General features: G+C 42.4%; 1 protein-coding gene across 1 annotated transcript in view; it reads left to right on the forward strand.

Moving 5' to 3' along the window:
- Positions 1-22,226, forward strand: part of LOC111579182 (cadherin-12-like) — a 119,374-nt gene that overhangs the window by 38,065 nt on the left and 59,083 nt on the right. The window contains exon 2 of the mRNA XM_023286353.3: positions 3,936-4,378. Coding sequence (XP_023142121.2) covers positions 4,133-4,378 — 246 coding nt within the window. The 5' untranslated portion in view covers positions 3,936-4,132. The remainder of the gene's footprint in view (positions 1-3,935; positions 4,379-22,226) is intronic.

The raw sequence follows: 22,226 nt of genomic DNA on the forward strand, positions 1-22,226 counted from the left end.
TATGCTACAGGTCCCTTTGATTTGTGTGCAAAGACACAAACGCAGTGACCTAAAGTGTTTTACCAGTCTGTTGCTGTTCCTCGCGGCGACAGATAACTGTTGATTGTTAGTCTTGCACACACAGTGATTGGAGGGAGATTTGAGGTCTTATCTGGATTCATATTTAGATAGGCGCTCCATTCAATTGTTTGAGACCAACAATAATGGAGAGGTGAAGGACTCGGCACTGTGGGGAAACACTTAAAATGTATGTTTGAAGACAAGTAATTCTTCACACAACAACATCTTATAAAGGCTAGACAGGGCAGACTGAGGAGAGTATGAAAGAACTACCGACGACTGCAAAGGAGGTTTGCAAAAGTTCTCAGACTATACAATACAATTCAGTCCTTTTGAAACTAACTGGCAGCATATTACTTTAATTTAAACTGAGCTATTCTGAGTTGACAAAGTCCAACAAATTACAAAAGGAAGCTCTGGATTTTGAATGACAAGAAGCCATTAAAGCATTTTACCCCCTAGAAAGGCGACTAGTCCAGATGGGTTCAGATCAGAGTTTTACAGGCTTATCTGAGACACCCTTGCACTTCTGTTGCTGGGAATGATTCATGACACCTATGCATATAATTTAATTTGTATAGTAGAAATTGCATCACTGCATAATTTCCCAGGTCACTTCTGGACCGGCAACACATGTGCCCATTGCCACACTCAACACAGCCAATCTTCAAGTCCATAATGTTTGATAGACTTTACACAATCTGAGCCCCAAGACACTGAATTTTCAATATTATACTCCTCTATATGCTCCTGAATTCCTGCTTCTGCCTTGGATTCACTATATGATGCTTTGTTTTGTTGCATAGCTGAAATTATATTTAAAAAAAGGTCAATCTGGAGTAAATCATCCTCAAAATTAACACATAAAACCATTTCACGAGAACTAAATATTGCAGTTTTACATTCAGAAAATCAATTTCTATGCTTGTGCTTCACATCAGAATCACACACTAAATTCCTCACTGAATCTTGAGCAGACAGGTCTCTGACCTCGTTAAAACCACTACAACTTCTTCTATGTCTCTGAATGATAATGTTGGTTCTGATGCAAAACACTGCAGCAGCTGTTAGAGGAATATAAAAAAAACTTCCACCTTTAATCTAAGAGGAAATGAAAGTGCATACAAAACAACAACTTGATCCACATGACTCATTTCTCCCCTCCATTCCAGGAGTCAATGCCTACTTATGTGTTTGTCATGTTTATGGCAGCCTTGACGACTAATAACTTTCTGTGGGAGTTTCTTGTGGGTGGTAATCTGCAGCGGCAGATCGGCTAGCCATATGTTCTTTGATTATTGAAGGTGATGTGTGAGAACACTGTCAACCCACTGCCTTGTGTTATCTGAAGTAGACACACGGGTCAAGGCTCGCAAACCGAAGCTCGACATATGCTAATGAACTCATCTCATAAAATATGCATCCAGCCCTCCCAGGACCGTACAGTGGCAGAAGCGTGATTTTGCAGGAATTATGGGAACAGTCATTTTCCATTATGTCGATGCTAAATGAGGAGTGACCTGCGGGAGAGGCATGTCTGACCCGTGTCAAGGCAGTTCCTGCCAATTTTGCAGCGGGAACTTTTCGCAGATCAGTTTTGACTTTTAAGATACTGCGGTGACAGAGAGAATGAATGGATCCGGGTGCACGGCGTAACCTTGTTGAAGTAATCTCGCTCTGAAGCCGATGTTCCAAGTCTGTATAATTAATCAAAGACAATGATGTCAATGAGGGCTCCAGTTATGAAATTAGAGGCACGCTGTCTTCCATTACTGTACAGCTTATAAGTGCATTAGGAGGGAGAGAGGAACAATAAACCAGGTGTGGAAACCATTAGCTCCATTCTTCATTCCAACCATTTGTGGTTCCCTTCCCTTGTTTTCAGCTCAATTACGTGTCTTGTAACAAGGCCGGAGCTGAATGCTGGAGTGTTGACATGGTAGTCAAGATTGTAAACAAGGTGCGAATGGCAACGGTGCAAATGTTCCCTCCATAATGAATGAGGTTTAACAAATTAGGTTGCTTCTGTAATATTTCACTCTCTTCTACACGAGGGTCATTGCGCTTCAGTCGTTTTCATTATAGTGCTACATAACTCACCTGACGTCTGTAAATACGGGAAAGTAATGTCTTGTTAATCATGCATTTTTTGTGTTTTATCCAACAAAGATTGACAAACTGTATTAGGTTACTACTACAGAGTGACTCACAAACGGTGCCTTTGGAGCCGGAAAATGTGATGAGCTTATTTCAAAAGATGTCTTGATAAATATGTCTTTAATATTCTTATTTTCTTGCCTACAATTGGACTCTATGTATGCATCCAAGCCACTTTCCGCTTCTAGTGATGTATGTGGTGACAAAACGTACTGGTAATAAATACATAGGATGTCCAATTATACATCTGCGAACTGGATTATGCATTTGGTTATCTTTTATATGAGGTGCCACTTTCATAGGATGCATGCCTGTCAGAAGACATGCTACAGCAGTAGGCTCGATCTCCTGTGGCCACTGGTTGTCAAACTGTGCTCCTCAGCAAAGTTGATGTCTGAGAGAAAGCAACGTATCTTAAAAGAAATCACTGCTCTGCACTGACGTTTCTAACAGTACATGTGTCAAGTTGATATATGAACTGCCAATGCATCGCGCTTTATCTCCACTTGTTTGCAACTGATGTAACAACAGTAACAGCTTTTTTTTTCCTGAATATGGGGTTCAATTCTATTTTTAAGCTCTGATTAAGTTTTGATCAAAAATGCTCAGGTTTGTGAGGCAAACGGCGAAGCTCATCAGCAACCTCTTATTAAAGCCTCATTGAAGAACACACGACTTTCAACCTCGATGGGCAATCAAGGCTGCAGGAAGGCCAACAGGTTCTGTGGCACAGTGTGGGGTGGCCTTTAATTGACGGCAAAAATAAAGTCACAGTTTTTTAACTCCACAGACAAGTAATCTCGCTAATTAGAGCATGCATCCGTGAGAACTGTCGGGCGTGGAGGTAATCTATCACCAGACGAATAATTACAACGCTTATTTTTATGCTTGAGAGTGAAAGCACAACCATTTATCATGCGAGCAGTTAGGGAGTTGGCAGAAAAGGCCACAAAGTGCTACCAAAGCAAGTTACACAACACCTCATACCTACTGTATATGATCATCATGGGTGCTTCAAGACAGTCTAATTGGAGTAATTATTAATATGCAATGCAGGTAACGCAGAACTGGCGGCACAGATGTAGGCCTGACCAATTATAGGGGCAGATTATAGGCATTTTTCTGATTATCTGTATCATACTACTCATTAACCCCTATTAAATGCACTGCTTTGATTCTGATGCAGCCTGTTTTCTGTCTCTAGTCACTCTGTGTCTCAGAAGTGTCTCTCAAGCTGAGAAAAACTGAACAAAAAAATACAAGCCGTCGCCACAAACCAGGAAATTTACTGCTTTCCCAGTGGCTAAAGCTAAGCTAACAGCTAGCGGTTAAGTTACAAGGGAGCCACAGATTCCCTTGCATCACAGTCTGGGAAAAAAAATAATCAATAGTGCTTTAAAATACAGACCTTAGCGGGCAATAAAAATGACAGAACAGTGAAAGATTAAGAAAATAGAAAAGAACAGCAGATGTAACTGCAGGAGACGAATGATCAATCTCAGTCGAGCTTCTTAATTTAATCTCTCTTATTTCTACTTTACATATGCAGTGATAGACAACCTTACTAATGAAGAAGCCTAGATATGAATGTGTTTCCTGCTGTCACATTCTTATCGATCTTTCTTTAGTACCAATGATCAGCATCGATATCGGCCCTTAAAACCACACACTGAGGATTCAGCAGATCTCTTTAACTAAGCGTTTTTCTTTCCTTTCAGGTGATGACCTCCACAAATCCCTGATCCTGACAAACCCAGGAAAAAAAAAAACACAACTGCTTTTGGGTTCACCACACCCAGCACAACGCCTCCCCCCCAACCATTACCAAACCATCATCCACACAAAGCTTCACTGTGGCTCAGTTCTCGTCGCGTGGACTTTAAACTCGGGGGTACCTGAACCTCACAGATCGCCAATGCTAACAAGGAACTGCCTGCTGCTGTTCCTGTGGGGTCTTGTCAACGAGGGCTCGGTCTCGTCTTTACGTCCACCTTCGCCGCCGCTGGGACGGAGCCGGACGGGGCGGGAGCACGCCAGGAGCTCGGCGGGCCCGATGAGGAATGGGGCGGCTGGATTTCAGCGGGTCAAAAGGGGCTGGGTGTGGAACCAGTTCTTCGTGCTGGAGGAGTACATGGGGTCGGACCCGCAGTACGTGGGAAAGGTAAGAAAAAAACGGGGGAAAAAAAGCCTCTTTTTTTTTCCTCCCCTCCGCAGTTATTTATGGTGCAGCAGAAGTCATAAATCACATAGTAAGGAGCTTGGGAGAAATTGAACTGGTGGTAAATGGAGGGAGCAGAAGAATGTGAGGCAGATAAAAGAGCAGAAAGAACAGAAAACGAACATAGAGGAAGTTTAAACCAAGAATATCAAATAAAACATCACAATGGCTGTATTAGTATGACTGCAACTATCTAAACAAGGTGGCAATCTTTCGGTGCAAGGCCGTCCCTTTTAACACTAATTTACATCCAACACATCTCCGAGGGCAAAGTGCCGCAAATTGCCTATTCTCATTTTGCCCCCTAGAGCCTCACCACTTTAATCTAATAATGCTCCTGTTGTAAAACTGTCCCTGTGTGTTAGTGTTTTAAGATATAAACAGCGTCAGGCATGCTGGGAAAAATCCATACATGCTAATGGAGCTGTGCCACGACATTTCTATGTTAGATGGCGGCCGGACACACATGACATTGGGGCAGAATCGATGGCGTGGTGGAGATAAATTTAAATTACAGACCTTGTAAAGCTGTCAGAACATCATAGTTATGAGGCAGGGAAGATGCTGACAGCAATAAAAAGACAGCCGAGACCCAACAGGCTGAAGTGAATCCACACATTCTATCAGAATCCCTGTCCGTCTTCCTTTTTTAGTCGTCTTTTTTTTTATTCACAGCTGTGGCTTAAGACATTCGTAAGCAAACTCTGCGGGGGTTTTAAGGCTAAAGTTGTAATTTGGCACTCCTAGCTTACATAGGATAATAGTAAGACTGACTTATCTGCCCCAGTGCCGCTGCAATCAGCCCTGACAAGCCGTGCTGTTTGTGGAAGTCTCAGAGGCTAAAGCAGGGCGAGGGAGTGCTGCTGTCTGCTGCACTTCTAAGCTTAATCCTGGGCTGCTGCACTGCTTCAAAATAACTGACTGATTCTTCAACATATGGGGGGGAAAAATTTTAAAATAAAGGCATTTCGGAGATCCTCAGACCTTTTTTGCTGGGACAATCTTAAGGGAGAGGATTTGGCTTCTTAATGATTCCAACATGATAAAAGTTTAAGCAGATAATGCCGGCAGACCGAGAGGACACGGCGTAGGTGACACGTCTTCCAAGGACTTATCAAGCAGCATCAAGGAGGCCTAAGGCTACAGTTCTGCTTTCAAGGCTGTAATGAATAGCTGTTCTATGGTACATCAATGCCTTATTGTGGTAATGCATGCACTCCAGAGCGTAAACATGATTTCCATCCTGCGACCTGCAGAGCGCCGGGTGCTGCAGCCGTTCTCCTCGGTGGCAGGAGTGCCCTTCTGGACCAACTGAAGAAGTAATTATCTGACGGCAGCCTCTAAAACAGAGGCAACAGAAAGCAGAGGGGCGCAGCTGGACGGCCTTTTTGTGCAAAGTTGGATTCAGAGCAGAAGCCAGCATCTGAATGATTATGCATGTAGAGAGTATTATCTTCCTCAATCTGACCAGCCGCTCATCCAAATACCAAATATGCATGTGCAAATTCCAGATGTGCACGTTACAGCGGGTTTTTTCGGGTTGTTTTGTCAGAATATTGTTATTTTACAATCATCTTTTTTTTGTTCTTTATTAGATAGCTGCGGGAAAAGAGCCGAGAAACGCATTCAGCCAAAATCATTTCTGTATTTCTGAAATACTCTTTCATTCTCACTTTAAATACACAACCCAATGCTGTTTATAGTTTGGCAAGAGGTCTACTCAAAGGCCATGCACAACATCGATAAAGCAAAGGCTGAAATGTTAGTTGTGTGAATGAAATAGAAATGAGAGACGTGTGTGTGCGTTACAGCTTATCTTTATAGGTGATGTGTTAAAAACAGCACTGTCATTTTTTGTGTGAATACACTCTTTGTATTGTTATTATAAGATATTTGCACTAAAGACAGCCTGAAAATATGTGAAAGAGAGCAGAGGAATGCATTCAGTCAAACTCCGGCCAAAATATTTTTCTGTATTTTTGAAATATTCTCTTATTGTCCCATAAATACACTTTTACTCAAAGTCTCCACACCATTTTAATATTACAGATATATATTTTTATAGGTGATAAGACAGAATGTTTAATTTATTATTTTTTGTTGTTATTAGATAGTTGCAGTGAAGAAAAACAGAAAATCTGACAAGAGCAGATGCAGTGAAATATTTTTCTGTATTTTTGAAATATTCTCCCCATAAATCCGTTGCCAAATGCCTTTTAATTTTGGCAAGAGGTCGACTCATAGGTCATGAATAACATCCTTAAATCAAAGACAGATTTATGAGTTGTCAGACTGCTTGAATTCTCTCAAACTTGGCTTAAAATATGAAAAATTGATCTTTTTGCTCCAAGTTTTCACATCACTTTAGGTGCGTAAAATCAAACGGTATTGTGTTTCTTTCTTTGCTATGTAATATGCATGTGCAAATGAAAGACCATGTGTGCGTTACTACATCATTTTTACAGGTGATACATTAGAAACAGTGCCGTTACTGTTCATTTTTTCAGAATAAGCTTATTTTATTACTTTTTTTGGTCATTATTAGATAGTTGCAGTAAAGAAAAACAGAAAATCAGAGAAAATAGAGCAAAGGAATGGCATGCAGTGAAATATTTTTCTGTATTTTTATAATATTCTCCCCATAAATCCACTGCCAAATGCCTTGTTATTTTGGCAAGAGGTCTAGTCATAGGTCATGCATAACATCCCTAAACCAAAGACTGAAATATGAATTGTGTGGCTGCTTGAATTCTCTCAAAGCTGACTGAAAATATGAAAAAATAAAAACTTCTCTATCTAAGCTTCCACAGCACCTTAGACCCATAAAATCCAGCCACCAATCAAACTGTTTCGTGCATCTGTGTGATATTTAAATGCATATTTATTCTTATATTTATTATATTTATTTTTAGGGCTGCCCCCTAAGCATCAAACCTCATCAATCTCATTCTTTTGGGGGTTGTATTGGATGCAGTACAATCCAAATATATATTTTTCCTCCATTACTCACTTTCACCTTTGCCTTCCTTCGTTTTTAGCATAACCCTTTAGGCTGTTATTTTGAGAAGCACTACTTGTTCTCACTTTAAAAAAGGCACAAGTAAATGGAAACAGAGTCAACACTGTGGCAGTAAATTGGTGTAAATATAAGAAATTGCAAAAGTATATTCAGTTGTACTTCAAGGCCATGCTAGCTGTTAGGTTTGTGGCTTAATATAAAACGCTTCAAGCTTTTAGGCTGATTTCTATTTTGCCTCACATTATTCAGAAATATACAATTCTGTGCTGCTTTTTCTCCTCCCCCTCCTGTCACCAAAATCTGACCCCGTCAGCAATAATAAAAATCTATTTCAAGAGCGCAGCATTAAACGCATCACTGCCAGCTGTAATTTCTTTTTTTTTTTTTTTTTTTTGTCTGCATTTGTTCTCATTGTTTAACTCCACAAAAGGGGAGTCAACATTATATGAGATTGATGCATATTTTAGTCTTGCAACCAAATATTTTAATATTTAGTGCATGTGTGTGACCATCACCGGCCCTCCCTGAAAGCTAAGCAGATATTCTTTATTAGAATTCCCTATTATGAGCCAGGGAGGGCAGTGCTACACCTCAGTGATGTGTGGGGGACACAAAGACTGGACAGGATGAACAGGACGAACAGGATGAACAGGGATAGAAAATAACAGGCGTTGCTATTGCAATTAAAGATTGTAAGGTGGTGTGTTATGCCCAACTACTAACTGTCCATCAATAAAAAAAAAAAAGAAAAATTTGAAAAAAGAAAAGAAAACCAAACCAACACAAAAGAAAAAGAGATTCAATAATGAACAAACGGTACTGAGCACCATAATTGTGGGTGTCTTGATAGTATAGAATAGAACAGAATAGGCCAGAAGAGGATGCTAGTGCAAGAGAGAATGAGTTTAGGGTAGAGACTGGAGAGATTCTCAGCACATTCTGGTGGGACCCATCATTTGCTGAAATGGGACTCGGCAGTAGCTGGCGAGACCTGATCAAACATGCAAGTGTGAAGGACCCGGAAGCCCAGAACAGCAATCACGGCAAGGCAGGGCCAAGCCAACAGGGCACCCCTCCCCCCAGGCAGTAGGAGCCACAGGGTGGCGCCCCCAGAGAGCCACCAGGGCCACCGTGAACGACGCGAACCCGGAGAACAAGAGGGAGCAGCTACCGACACCCCCAGCGCACCAAGACCGACCCAGGCGGCCCGGGGCACGAGGACCCACCCGCCACCCAAACCCCAACCCCGCCCACCCCAGTCCCCACCGTACCCCCCACCCCACCACCCGACCCGCCCACCCCAACCCCTCTCCCTCCCCTGAGGGGGCCAACGGCCCCACACAGCCAGGAAGCCAGACACAGGGGCCGAGGGGCCCACCGAAGGGGCGGCAACCAGCCCATCACAAGGCAGGCCACCACCGGGAGCCGGTCAGAGGAAATCGGAGCCGGTACCCGATGCGAGTCCAGAGAGTAAAAATGGATAGTGTGGTGGGGCCCGGCGATGCCGACAGGGAGGCACCCCGCATACCCCCCGCACCAGGCCCCAGGCGAGCGCAGTACACCCAGGGCCCCCACCCCCCGCAATGCGCCCTGACAACCCACCAGGACAGAGCCACCACATGCCACCAGCCCGCAGTACAGCCACAGCGCCCACCAGGACAGCCACTCCAGCCCCCGCAGCCCACCAAGAGTCATCGCACCAGCCCGGACCCGTCGGGCACGCAGGAGAACCCCCCCCGACCACAGCCCCCAGGTCCCGGGGACCCCCCAGCCACAGCAACACAGATGATGGTCCACCCCCGCCACCCCATAGCCATAAGGGGGCCGGGTCCCACCAGTGAGGCCATATTAGTGAAATCTCCCCCATTACTCCCTATTAATATGTCTCCCGATCCCAGACTGGAGACATTATCCCTGCACCGTGGTAGTGTAACCCTGAGTGTCATGTGGTGCATTAAAAGTGGGGAGGCTGGGCGAGGCGTCCAGGGGGCGGGCCAGAGGACCACAGAGGATGGCTACTCTGCAGCCTACCCTGGCCCAAGTTCCCCGAGCCGTCCCAGACCTACCCCCAAGGTGTGAGTGTGTGTGGTGCATTAAAAACAAAGAGAGCAGGGGAGGCAAGCAAGAGGGTGATGGGGAAGAGACAAGGCCGTAGAGCCCTGCCATCCGCCCCACCACAGAGCCCATCATTCCTGCCCCCACCTGCTCTCGGGGCCCTAACTGTTGTGTCCCTATATGTGCCTAAGAGTAACTATATACAGTGATGTGTGAAGTATGTGAAGTGCACAGTAAGAGGCAGTCTGGTGTGGATCCGGCCCATGAGGAGAGAGCAGCGGGGGAGACAGGTAGTAAGACCACCGGTACTGATGCAGAGGGCCCCCAGAGCCCGGAGACAAGAGGCCGAGGTGGGCCCACACGAACCCGACTGGCCCGGCCAGCACCAAAACCCCCAGAAGTCGCAGTGCTGGAGCAGCGCCCCGGCAGACGCCGTAGCCCCACCACGGGCCAGCCGCATGCAGCACCCTGCCCCGGAGGGAGGACCAGGCCGCACCACTAGGAAGCAAGGGCCATGAGCCCCCACGCCCACCCCGGAGCCGGCACGTCCAGGATGCAGGGCGCCCACCCCGCAGCACCACAGAGACCCCACCCACCCCACCACACCCAAGGACAGCACCGGGCCCGGACAGAAGCCCCCAGCCAGCAGAAACTTATCTCCAGTGGCGGCACACAGGCAAGTACCAAGGCCTGTGCCCAGATGAGCCAGAGCCACCCCCCCAGAGAGACCACCCGGCCCCCATGCCAGACCCCCAGGCAGCGGAGGGCCCCCAGCCCCCCCAGGGGAGGGAGAGGGACGAGGACGAGCGGCCAGGCAGGAGAGGAGGGAGGAGGAGGGAAGCAGAGCAGGAAAGGACAGGGGAGCGACCGGAGGGCCGACCCACCCCAAACCCCAGGGCCAGCCAGGGCGCCCCAGAAGAGACCAGCCGCCGCCACCCCCAAGGCCCCGGGAGAGAGCACAGACCCAGCAGACCCAGGGCTCAAAGGGAGAGACACCGGGGACACCCACCCCCAGGCAGAGGGGCCCGAGCCACGCAGGCCCCGCAGAGCCAGCTGTAATTTCAACAGCAAAATCACTAGTAATTAGTGCTGGACATTAGAAACATAATTCACATTACTAATAAGATGTAATTTTTGTCAGCTCTGACAGCATTCAGGATGCAAAAGAAGCGCTGGAGGAAGGAGGAGGATGATGGAGAACACAGTCAGTACAGGTGTTACGGATCAACTAGTTTGCCTATCAAACAGCGACTTTCGCCTGAACGCACCGGCGCTCGTTCGTCGGGACGGCAGATGTTTGGAAACTACAAGATAACATTTAGTTGTCCTTGTGAGCGACTTGTGTGTCATCGAATGCATTAAAATGTCAACAAAATCAACAATGTGGGACGGTCATAAGATCCATCACCACACCGGAAACAACTATCTCAGATTTCTCGGTACGTACACATTTCATCACTAAACCCTCGGTGCGTAACACAGTTTTAAAGCATCTGTCTGACATAAAGAAACAAATCATTTGGAGCCTTTTAATATTTTGACAATGATGCACAGAATTTAGGGGAAAAAACATTTTACTTCTAAACCCAATACGTCATAGAATAGTTTGGAATTTATGCACTGTTGCTTGATAGTTGACATATACAAAGAAGCTTCTGCAGTAAAGTATGAGCAGCGGAACAGCCTGGACGATTTATTGCTTTAGCTTCAACTTACTTGAGGGCAATTTTAGTGGTTTGCATGAGGCTGAACTGGTGTCTTGTAGTGTAAATATAAAGCACCATGCTAAGAATTAACAGAATACTAAGGCCTAGATCAACAGTGTCAAACTCATCTTAGTTCAGGGGCTACATTCAGCCCAATTTGACCTCAAGTGGGCCGGACCAGTAAAATCACAACATAAGAACCTATAAATCACCACAATTCCATTTTTTCCCCTTAAGTGCGAAGAAGTTCACATTTAAGGAACTATCTTTTTACAAAATAATATGAAAAACCTGAAATTTCTTAATAAAAATAAATTCAATTTCAACATTATGCCTCAGTTTTTCATTTACACATTACAACTTCCAGATCACAGAGTGTCTACAAAGACACACAACATTTAGTCCCAGGTTTCTATGTAGTATTTTAGTTTATGATCAAAACGACCGAAGTCAGACAACAAAAACAAATTACAAAAATGAGATCAAAAATGACAAAAACAAGACATAAAACGAGAAAAGCAAGAAAGAAAATGAAAAAAATGAGACAAACGTCATAAAACAAAACAAAAAAGAGATAGAAAATTAGACAAAACATTACAAAGCGACAAAAAAATGGACAAATGGCAAAAACAAGACAAAAAATGACAAAAGCAAGAAATACAATGACAAAAAATTTGACTAACAAGCAAGACAAACGGAAACCCAAAACAACAAATGAGAAACACAAGGCTGAAAACATGAGGCAATTGGCAAAAGTCAGACACAAACAAGACAAAATATTACAAAAATGAGACACAAAATGAAAAAAGAACAATGAACAATCTTGTATTTTACTTTGTGATCAAAACAACTTGTCATGGTCTAGAAATAATTTTAAATTTCTAGTTTTACAAATGTACAATTTGCAGTTAATGACTTCTCTGTAATTTTTCCATCCCATGGGCCGGATTGGACCTTCTGGCGGGCCGGTTTTGGCCCGCGAGCCGCATGTTTGACACCCCTGCTCTAGATGAAGAGATTCATCAATTAAAATGAAATATATTGTAAACACCAGATCCTAGCTTGAGATTTCTGTGCCAAACGAGACGGATGAAGCCATCTGTTTACAAACTGGTGCATGTCTGTGGTAATTTTTGCATTAAATTATTACTGGAACTACATATGGTGGATCCATACATTCAAACATACATCTCAAAGCGCTCCCTCCTCCATACATACGCTCATCCTTTCTTCTCGTGTTGCAACCTTCCCGAAGCATAGGTAAATATTAAGCTTGTGCAAGGGGGAAATTGTAAAGGGAAAGAGATATTAAAAAAACATTATTCATCTCCACATGCTGTCTGATCTATTTTGGATTAATGAGTGCAAGCAAAGCAACATTTCTTTTCTTCTGCTACATGAGTACAAAGATATGCCATGTCTGCATTTCCATTCTGTTCTGGTGCTATGTTGTGACTGCAAGATAAACAAAAGGAAAATATTTCATACTGAGCCTCCCGCACCATTTAATGCAAGCGAGCTAATTTGTGAAGCCGTCTGTGAAAGAATACCTGCACTTGTCCACACATTTTGCTACATGGAAGCAGAATTTATACATTCTTGCCATAACAGCTCCAATGTCATTTAACACCGAGGAAATGTTAGATGCCACTGCCACACCTAACCATCTTATTGCCCCCCCTGAGGTGCAAATAAGGCCATGACAAGATTCAGGGTGGTCTTTAGTGCTACTTCTAGCGCTAACGTGGAAGCAAACGCTGTGGGCGCTTGCTCAAGGGCAACCAAACTGTTTGGAAAAGCACTTATTTCATTTTTCACATACAGTCACAATGTCTCAAGAGTCTCGGGGCCCCTCAGACTCCTTTTGTGGAGTGAATCCAATTTGCTGTCAAAATAGTACAGTGGAGGTTGAGTTGCAGTGTAAATAAAGGAGGAGCAGTCTACCAAAAAATATTTTAAAGGAAGGTTTTAAACCGTATTAACTTTTCATGTCTTCTGTGAGGCTTCTCCTCTGAGTGAAAACCAATGCTGTGAAAACTCCAAAAGCCACTAACAGCTGTCTGAGTCTGCAGTGGAAATAAGATATAAATAAATATCCTGTCACTTTACAATACAATTTAGAGATATTTGTACAGAGCCTTATCTTTGCTGGAGCATTCACTGTCTGTTATCTGCGTTTGACTCATTTGTTTGTTTCGTGTTCGGTTTGCATTGGCTTGCTGCTGAATTAACTTTTTCAACCAGTGTCTAATCATTTACTAATGGCAATGCAGTCAGTGTTGCGCGACGACATCTTTATTCTGTTAATACTCTCAAGATAAACTGCTAGAGCAAAGGTGAAAGAAGCGCCCACAGCTAACAGAAGGTGAAACATTGCATGTAAATATATATCTGTCACACGTTTGCAGCGTTCTGTGAACAAAGCAGCTTGAGCAACCACTTTTGACTCCACATCCCAGTTTAAGACCACCACAAGGGAAACGAATCCACATTTCCCTTCAAACTTTTAGTGCCGTTTTATGCAAAACCACCAACATTAACCATAGAAAGTTACAGCACCAGCTTAAATTTAAACACCGTTAACTGCGTTGAAGCGCCTGGATGCAGTGGTCCCATCATCTCCCTGCTGTCAACAGTCACAAACTGTCGGCTTTCAAATGCACATTTCAAACGCTTTCTTACATCTGCTGTTGTGAAAAATCTACCTGTGCACATGTATTGACTCAGTTCTATTTATATACGAGCTGGAGGTTGTTTCTCTGCACCGATCACATGTAAAACAGACAGCCAGTCCTTTGAAAATGAATCAAAAACAAGCGTAAAACCTTTAATTCCATCTCTTTACCTGTGAATGGCAGTCATTTTTATTAAAATAAATGGCTAAAAAGGAGCACAGAACACTGGATTGCTTGGTTTTGAGTTTGAATCCCACTGGATAAAAGAGAAATTCCTTTAATGGTACCAGTAAGTACTGACACTAATAAGCTGCACCGCTATCAATACTGGTATCGACAAAAACCCAACAACTTTCTCTCGAATTTATGTCAAGAAACTCTGACAATCTCCTGCTGACAACATTATTTCAATTTTGCAAATACAGCCCAGAGGGCTTATGGGGGTTAATGTAACATTCCTGTGCACTCACAATTAGATAACACTGAGGTCTTTCCTGTGCCGAGCAGTGATTATCTGCAAAAAAAAAAAAAAAAATAAATAAATTTAAAAAAAAATAAAAAATAAAAATAAAAATCTGCCGTTAATGGCGTGGCTGCATATCAAGCCAAGCCGCTTCCTCTCACTGCCTATTAAACTCTCCACTGAGTTCAGCAGCTATTTCCCAGAATTTTTTTTTTAACATCATGACACTCTCCATTTGAACATAATGGTCATAAATTGCTGCTTGACGTATTTTCTCAGGAGTTATAATGATGCAGCAATTCGGAATCCACTTAAAGGATTTCCACTTGTCTTTCCAATGAAGGATAAATATAATCATCGTGTAGCAGCGGTGGAGGTATAGTCGGAATCGCCGCTCTGTCAGACTCACCAACTGAGCTGATTGTCTGAGAGGATGCTACGATGTGGTGTGGACAACATGGGTGACAAATTAAAGGGGAAAAAAAGAATCCTTAACCCCTGCAGAGAGGAGACTCTGCTAAGCTTTCGGAGGCACTGTGCTGGCATGGTTTGAGTCCGCTTGTCGGAAAATTATATTAACATGTACGTCAGTTCAACCCATATGGGAACTTTAGGGACAGCTCTCTCAGCCACCAATATCAAAACACCAAAATAGGGTAAAATCTTGTTTGAATGAGGTTTCATCTCTTCAGTAGAGTTCCAGATACTTAGGCTATGTCCTAAATTGCTACACACTAAATGGTGCACTCAAAGTATCTCACAATGCACTGTTAAAAGTAATGTACAGACAATAGTCACTAACCAAGCAAAAATGTACCATCATGCATTGCCCCAAAGGGTAACGGCAGATGGACGAGAGAACCTGTTTAGATTTGGTGGCATTTCCACAGGTTTCTGATGGTTATTTCAGAGTGTTAAGACGTATTTTCATTGGAATACATCTCAAAGCGTGTGGAAACGGGCATGAAAATATGGCGCGAAAATCTAAAAAATTAAAACGAACAATTCGTACTAATCTGTTTAATGGAAGCAGATTGATGTACCACAACAAAAACTAAGAGTAAAGTTATTTTCATTTAATAATCTTGCAAAATACACTGAGTTTCATATGAATATACAAAAATGCTGGTCGGTTGACTACTATTGCCAGCATCGCAACTGGGTTGGAATGTATACATACTGAGAACTAGTAGTGAAATGCCTAAATACCAAAAACTTGTGGTGGAATGTATACATACTGAGAACTAGTAGTGAAATGCCTAAATACCAAAAACTTGTGGTGGAATGTATACATACTGAGAAGCAGTGGTGGAATGTATAAATACCAAAAACTTGTGGTGAAATGCATATATACCAGGAAGCAGTGATGTAATTAATAGGGCCGAGACTCCAGTAATGACTGAAGCTGTTCTTTTTGCTGAGGATCTCACTACATAGTTCACTATATACCAGTACCAAGACAGGGAGTAGAGGATGAGTGGCTGATTTTGCCCTAGAGAATCAATATCTAGGCGCACACCGTATTGAGGCGCTTTATGTTGGGTTTTTCTTTAATTTGCCACCAGTCTGTAGCGTACAGTGCATCACCGACTGTATCCAGGGATACAAAGAGTTCAATTTATAAGTAAAAGAGAAGATGTTCAGTGGATCAGATACAGAGATACACAGAGGTTTCTATAAAAGCAAAAGAAGCTGTTTGTATATCCCAACCTTGTGCAACCTCACTGATGGGGAACTGGACCCACATAAAGATAACCCCGTCTCTCGGATTTCATGAATCTAATAAAATACTTTTGCACATCAAAGGGGCTGCGCTGTGTTACCTCCCACAGAAAGCAACACCAGACACAACTGTGTTCCTTTTTATATAAGTCACAGACACTCTCAGGAAGCTACTTAACAAATTATGCGCTTGGCAAGAAAATGCAGATAGGGCATCGCTTCAAATAAAAAAAAAATATTCCCAACACTGCAGCCGTTAAAGTGCTGAAAGCAAATGTTTTACCATATAACAGCACATGCTCTGAAGGTTAAGGAGAAGACCAATCAATTTAGATGGTCACACTTAGGAACTATAAAAAGACGGGGGGTGGGGGGGTGTCTTGGTGCCCTTTATTGTAATATAAGCGTGCAATGGCATGCAGTGGCATGTTTCTCCCACCAGCAGGCAAAAGGTCACTTATTTACATGTAAGTCAATAAGCCACTTTTGCTAGAAAGGGCAGTCCTGTTCCTCCTCCAACTTGTTTATTCCCTCGCTTCCTGCCTGCCAAGGAGTGACCATCCTTCTTTTTATTGATGGCTCTCCCTCCCAGTCCCACCCCACACCTGGCTGAGATTTATTACCAATGTGGAGCCTGCAATTTAATCTTTCAATGAGGACCTATAAGAAGGACATAAAAACCTTTTCAACAAGACTTATACACCGGGTCCCCAACAAAGAGTGATTCCATCAGCTGACCAGGTGAAATTTACAAGCCTTACCGGCGAAGGGCGTGTTCCGCGCTGTTAAATTCAGTTTAAACGCTCTGGAGTTTAGCTATAGAGCTAAAATCCTAAAGAACCCCACACAAAAGCAGCAAACCTGTTTACATGCTGATGATGACAGCCGCTGCTGTAAAATACTTCAGCCGGACTTACTTCCAGTGAAGCCGGCAGCTAATGAACTTCACCTCATACTTGATTGCTTTACACTTCTGCATATATCTATTCAGTGGCATTCGGCTAAGTAAGGCTGCAGAGTCCGAGCGATGCGCCAAGCAATAATCTTGTTGACTTCTCCATGCAGTCCTTAAAGCATGTCCAATGCAGTGGTGACTCATTGTCTGTCAACACAATATTATCATCACTGAGGATTATAGCTCGCATATAGATATGAAAACAATTAAATTACACTAGATTGCAGTGTTACACCAACATTACAGTCATTTGCTAATAGGGATTATACTCAGAGATATGGAAACATGTTTGAATGTTGCAACAGGAACTGTGCAAAAATACCTTCCTAGAAAATGCAAATACATCAATCCCTAAATTCATCCAGAAATGTGTTGCCCATGTAATTCGCCGTCTTATGCAAAGTAATTTGGAAGGATTGCTCCGCCGAAGATTATGCATGAAGTGTGTCGGTGATTCAGCTGCTCGTTAGAACATATTAAGAGGTTGAGAGCATTTACAATTGTAATGTACGCCGGTGATGAATGTTGTGGGGAAATTCGGAGAAAGAATAAAAGCTAATGATGCCATTCATCTGTCCTGCCAAAGTAATACATTTCATATATTTTGTCCTCATGGGTAATGGACTTTTCTCCTGAATTGCCTGGATCATATTCCCAAATGGTGCGCTAATGCCCCAATCAGTATCACTTACGACCATGGTCAACATTTTCCATTTGTACATTGACATTGATGGGCAATACTGTTGTGATTCTGGGTAGAAAATTGCATTCTGTATGTTGTATCAATATCACTATATTGTTTAATCAAGTGTGATATGAGAAAGGGAATCAAGCCTTAACCCTGGTCTCCAGATCAATAATAATCATGTACATTAATGCGCTGTCAGGAAATCTACCTTTCGCCATCTTATTTGCTATGTAAAAGGTGGCTTCATATGATACTTTTGGATATTATTTAGCAATGCATAACCCTTTTCGTTCTAAATTGTTGATCTTTGATACAAGCAACACCAACAACCAGAGTTACAAACTTCTGACGTATTTAAACATCATCCCAAGCGACTACAGCACAACGCCTTCCATCTGTTGTCACACCCACATATGTTTTATGTGGTGCACCAACCAGTGCAGCCTCCTATGCGTATATATGCGCATTTTCTCCCCTCCATCCTTATTACCTGACTGAGGCGTGACACAACCCAGATGGGGAGCTCGGAGCTGTCAGCAGCAAAAGAAATGGCTCGCAACCGGGTATCGATCAGCTATAATAAGCTCGCAGTATTTGACATAGTGTTTTCTTGCCATCAGTTACTCCACCAGTACACCGACTACCAGCAGAAAGTTAAACCGGCAGTCGTGACGCGGTGTGTCATGGCACTTGTCTGACAATAACTGAGAGAACTGGAGCCCTACCAGACATGCCAGCCACGCTGCCACGGTGTCATCACACTACTGAGCTGCTAGGACAGCAGTCGAATGCTTGTTGATCTCAGCGGTGGCTTCTGGGACTAATAATAGCGGCAGAAAAATAAATTGAAGACAGCAGTTGGCGTGGTATGCAGAAAAACGCATGTGGATTGCTCTCATTAAATGTATATAGTATAAATTATGACGGGTGACATACAGAAGATACTCTAGTCTTGCTACAAACATAGCTCACTATTCACCCTCTGAATCCCAGTGTCCACCAGCAGGTTTGAAAAGCATTCTAGACATTTAAAAAATGCCAAAATTACACTATTTAACACAACCACAAACTGTAAAAGCAGCAGAAATAATTATCTGTGGTGCACCATTCTTTTGGAATCTTGAATCAAACCTAAGCTAAAACTTCTGTTACTATATCGGTCTCATTTAAAAATTCACCAAAATATTACTGTTTGCAGTAACTAGATGCTGCAAAAAAACTAAAAATTCTGCACTCATTACCACAACTGGGAAGTCTTTAGTGGTTCTACTGTGACCAACAGTCATGTGACAAAAATTCAAAAATTTTTCAGCTACACTAGGCTGAACTGCAGGCTGTGCACACAAAGCAGATAGGAAACAAGTAGGCAAACAAATAAAAATGCAGTAAAGTAGCAAAATATCTATGGTATGTGGAGTTTTCAATACAATTTTTTTCCTCCAGTATTGGCTACACTTGGGGGCACTTGGAAATATCAAATAATTTAGAAATTAAAGCTTAGTTTATTTTTTTTCTTTTTTTAGGATTTATGGCATTAAAATTTCCTGTACCAACATTTTTGAGTTCACTCTACCTCTAGTCATGGTTCTGTCATTTCCAGGTGTAAGACTTTAAATACTGAAAGAAAAAAAGATACAACAGCGAGTAAAAATGCAACAGGAGCTAAAAAGGTCTGTAAAGTACTTGGGGTTCAGGGGGTTAATTACAGATCAGTATCAATATTATTCATTTTAGTATAAACAGGAATAAAACCGTATCGAATACTGGGAAATGTCAATAACAAACACTTTATTTTATACAATCCAAGCAGGGATGTATGTGTATTTAAAGACAAGAAAAATAACAAACCCTTTTCAGTGTTTTTGAAAGCTGCACTCGCTGGTGTGGGACTGCTGGATCATTCGGGGAACAATGTTGGCTGGCTATCAGCGAAGAGTTGCAGCTTTGATACACATTCCTGAGAGAAGCCCCACATAATCCTGGTTGCAGAAATCCAATTACAGCATTTTCTACACAGGCTGGCTACGTTCTCCTCTCGAAATCACTCAGATTAATCAATATGCGGGTTTACTGCATGGCCAATGAGGGGACCGCGTGCTGCAAATCCCGAAAGTAAGCGGGAGCACCAACCTCTCTCAGAGACGACAATTCCTCTTTACAGAACAAGCACTATCCAGTAAGATGAGCTCAGTCGGTGAATATCTTTAGTGAGGAAGAGTATTTTGCACTGATGATTAATAGTAGATGAATAATGGGCTGGCCGGTGCTCGTTTTGACAACACTCCTGATCCACTGGCTGCTCTGAGCTGACAGGGCAAGTTGGGCTAATGGTTCGAGGGAACATTGGAGAGATTCTATGAACCTCCGCTTCGATCCCTGCAGTAGTATGTGTCGCAAAATGAGTTTAATCAGGAATCTGAACTGAAAAATCTGCTTGATAACTTCATCAACCATCCATGTAAAATGTTTGACAGATGTTCTTGGCACCTTGTTAAACTGTCATCTGAGAGAACTAAAAAAAAAAAAAAAAAGCATGAAGCACTCAAACAGAAGGTGTTGACTTCAGAACAGGAATCTTATTTTAGCTTCACACACAAGCCGATACCTTGAGCAGGATCTTACTAATTACACTTATCAAGGGAAACGGGAAGGAGGGACGTTCTCACCGTGATATTGGTGCATATTTCCATTCTGTTCCATGCTGATTTACTTATCAGTAACGCCATCATTTCCATTCCGCACACGCCGGCTGTTTTGTTGGTTATTAATTAGTCACTAAAGGATAGAACTTATTTTCTCCTGGCATATTTGAAAGAATATTGTAACTGTGATTCTGCCTGAGTACAACGGGTGTTTTGTAGTTTAAACAAAGCCCGTGTCTCCCTGCTTATTAATGAATCGCCTTTTTTTTTAAAAATATATTTATAATTGATTACCATTGTTGGCATAATGGAATTTTTAATTAATATCAGTCAACTTTCACTTATAATTAATGAGGCAAAGTGCCTGTTCTTTTTCATCTCTAAATGTTGGATTTGGAATCGCCGTGCAGGTACATCTCCTGGGTGCTTTTATTGAATAAACTGTGAAAAATGTGCGTTTTTTATGCAAATATGGATTTTTATATCAATTTGAGGCCAATCGCATGGAAAATCCCCATGAATCATAATATAAAGTGATATTTTATTCAGCAGTTTACAAAAATATGCCCACAAAGCCAGAGAATGCACAAGTATCCTGTGTACAGCCCATTATAAAGGATAAGTACACAATAATGAATCATTCTCTCTCTGTTTGCCTTTAAATACCTTTTATTTACGGTGTAGTGCATATGAGAGAACCTATCACAAACACCTAGACGGCCTTATGCAATCCAAAAGAACTGCTCTGCAATAAATACCGTCGTGTCGCTGACAATGCTCCATCTTCGAGAGCTCATGAAAACATGTTGATTCAGCTTCACAGAGTGCAAACTTCAATGCAAAAGTGCTTGTTATTCCATTTGCCAGGACCAAGCGGCACCATCGGAAAAAGGACATCTTGTAATATTTTGCAATCATAATTACAAACTACGTCATCAAAATTCTCTTTTTAAAAACCGGATCATTATATTCTCCTAACGGCGTTTGTTGCAGGCAATTTGTACTGGGTTACATAAGACCAGACAAAGGTGTTTATGCCACTGAGTGCTGTATGTTTTTCCATCAGCAATGCTTGGTTAGGTTTAAATAGCAAAATGATGTGGATCCTATTATGACTACATTGCTGCAACTGTCCATCTGCCGCTGTGATCTTTCTGGTAACACGAGCAAAAAAACAAAAACAAAAAAAAGAAGCATTTCTGCCTAAAAGGAAAATGCTGTTCGCTGTCATGTCATCTGTCTAATAGGAACACAAAACTCATGAGATAATCTAGTACAACTGCGGCTGCAGATTATGCGGGTGGATTACAAAACATTATGCGATTACAAAATAGGAAACAAGATGGATGATAAAGGAACACCACCAAACAGCTACTGTTCTTGTCGGATCCCTTGTTGCCCTCTTGACTGAAACACAGCGTACCGGAACACACAGTGTTTTATTAAAGACTAGCAAACCTGGAAAGCTCAGGTTTCTGGGGAGCACCTGAGGGCAACAACACTCTTAAACCACACAGCTGACAGTCAAAACACCCACAAGAAATAGTTTGCTTTCTTTTGGCTCAACAAAGTGCAATAACCCACCAATCGTACTGTTTGTATTATAGTGCGTACAAAAAAAATCCACCCCCCCTTTGAAGTTTTTCCTTTTTAATGTTTTCCACATTGAATCACGGTCACTTTGACTTTTTTTGACCAGAATTTACATATTTTTAAAAAGTCCCTTTCTTGTCAAAGTGAAAACAGACTTCTACAAAGTAATGTCAGTTCATCTAGAATCTAAAATGCAACAGAAGTGACTGCATAAGTATTTACCTGCTTTGAAGTGACTCGCCTAATTCAACGCAGGTGCAGCCAATTGGTGCT

The sequence above is a fragment of the Amphiprion ocellaris genome, chromosome 22, assembly GCF_022539595.1.
Source record: "Amphiprion ocellaris isolate individual 3 ecotype Okinawa chromosome 22, ASM2253959v1, whole genome shotgun sequence".
In the NCBI taxonomy this organism is placed as follows: domain Eukaryota; kingdom Metazoa; phylum Chordata; class Actinopteri; family Pomacentridae; genus Amphiprion; species Amphiprion ocellaris.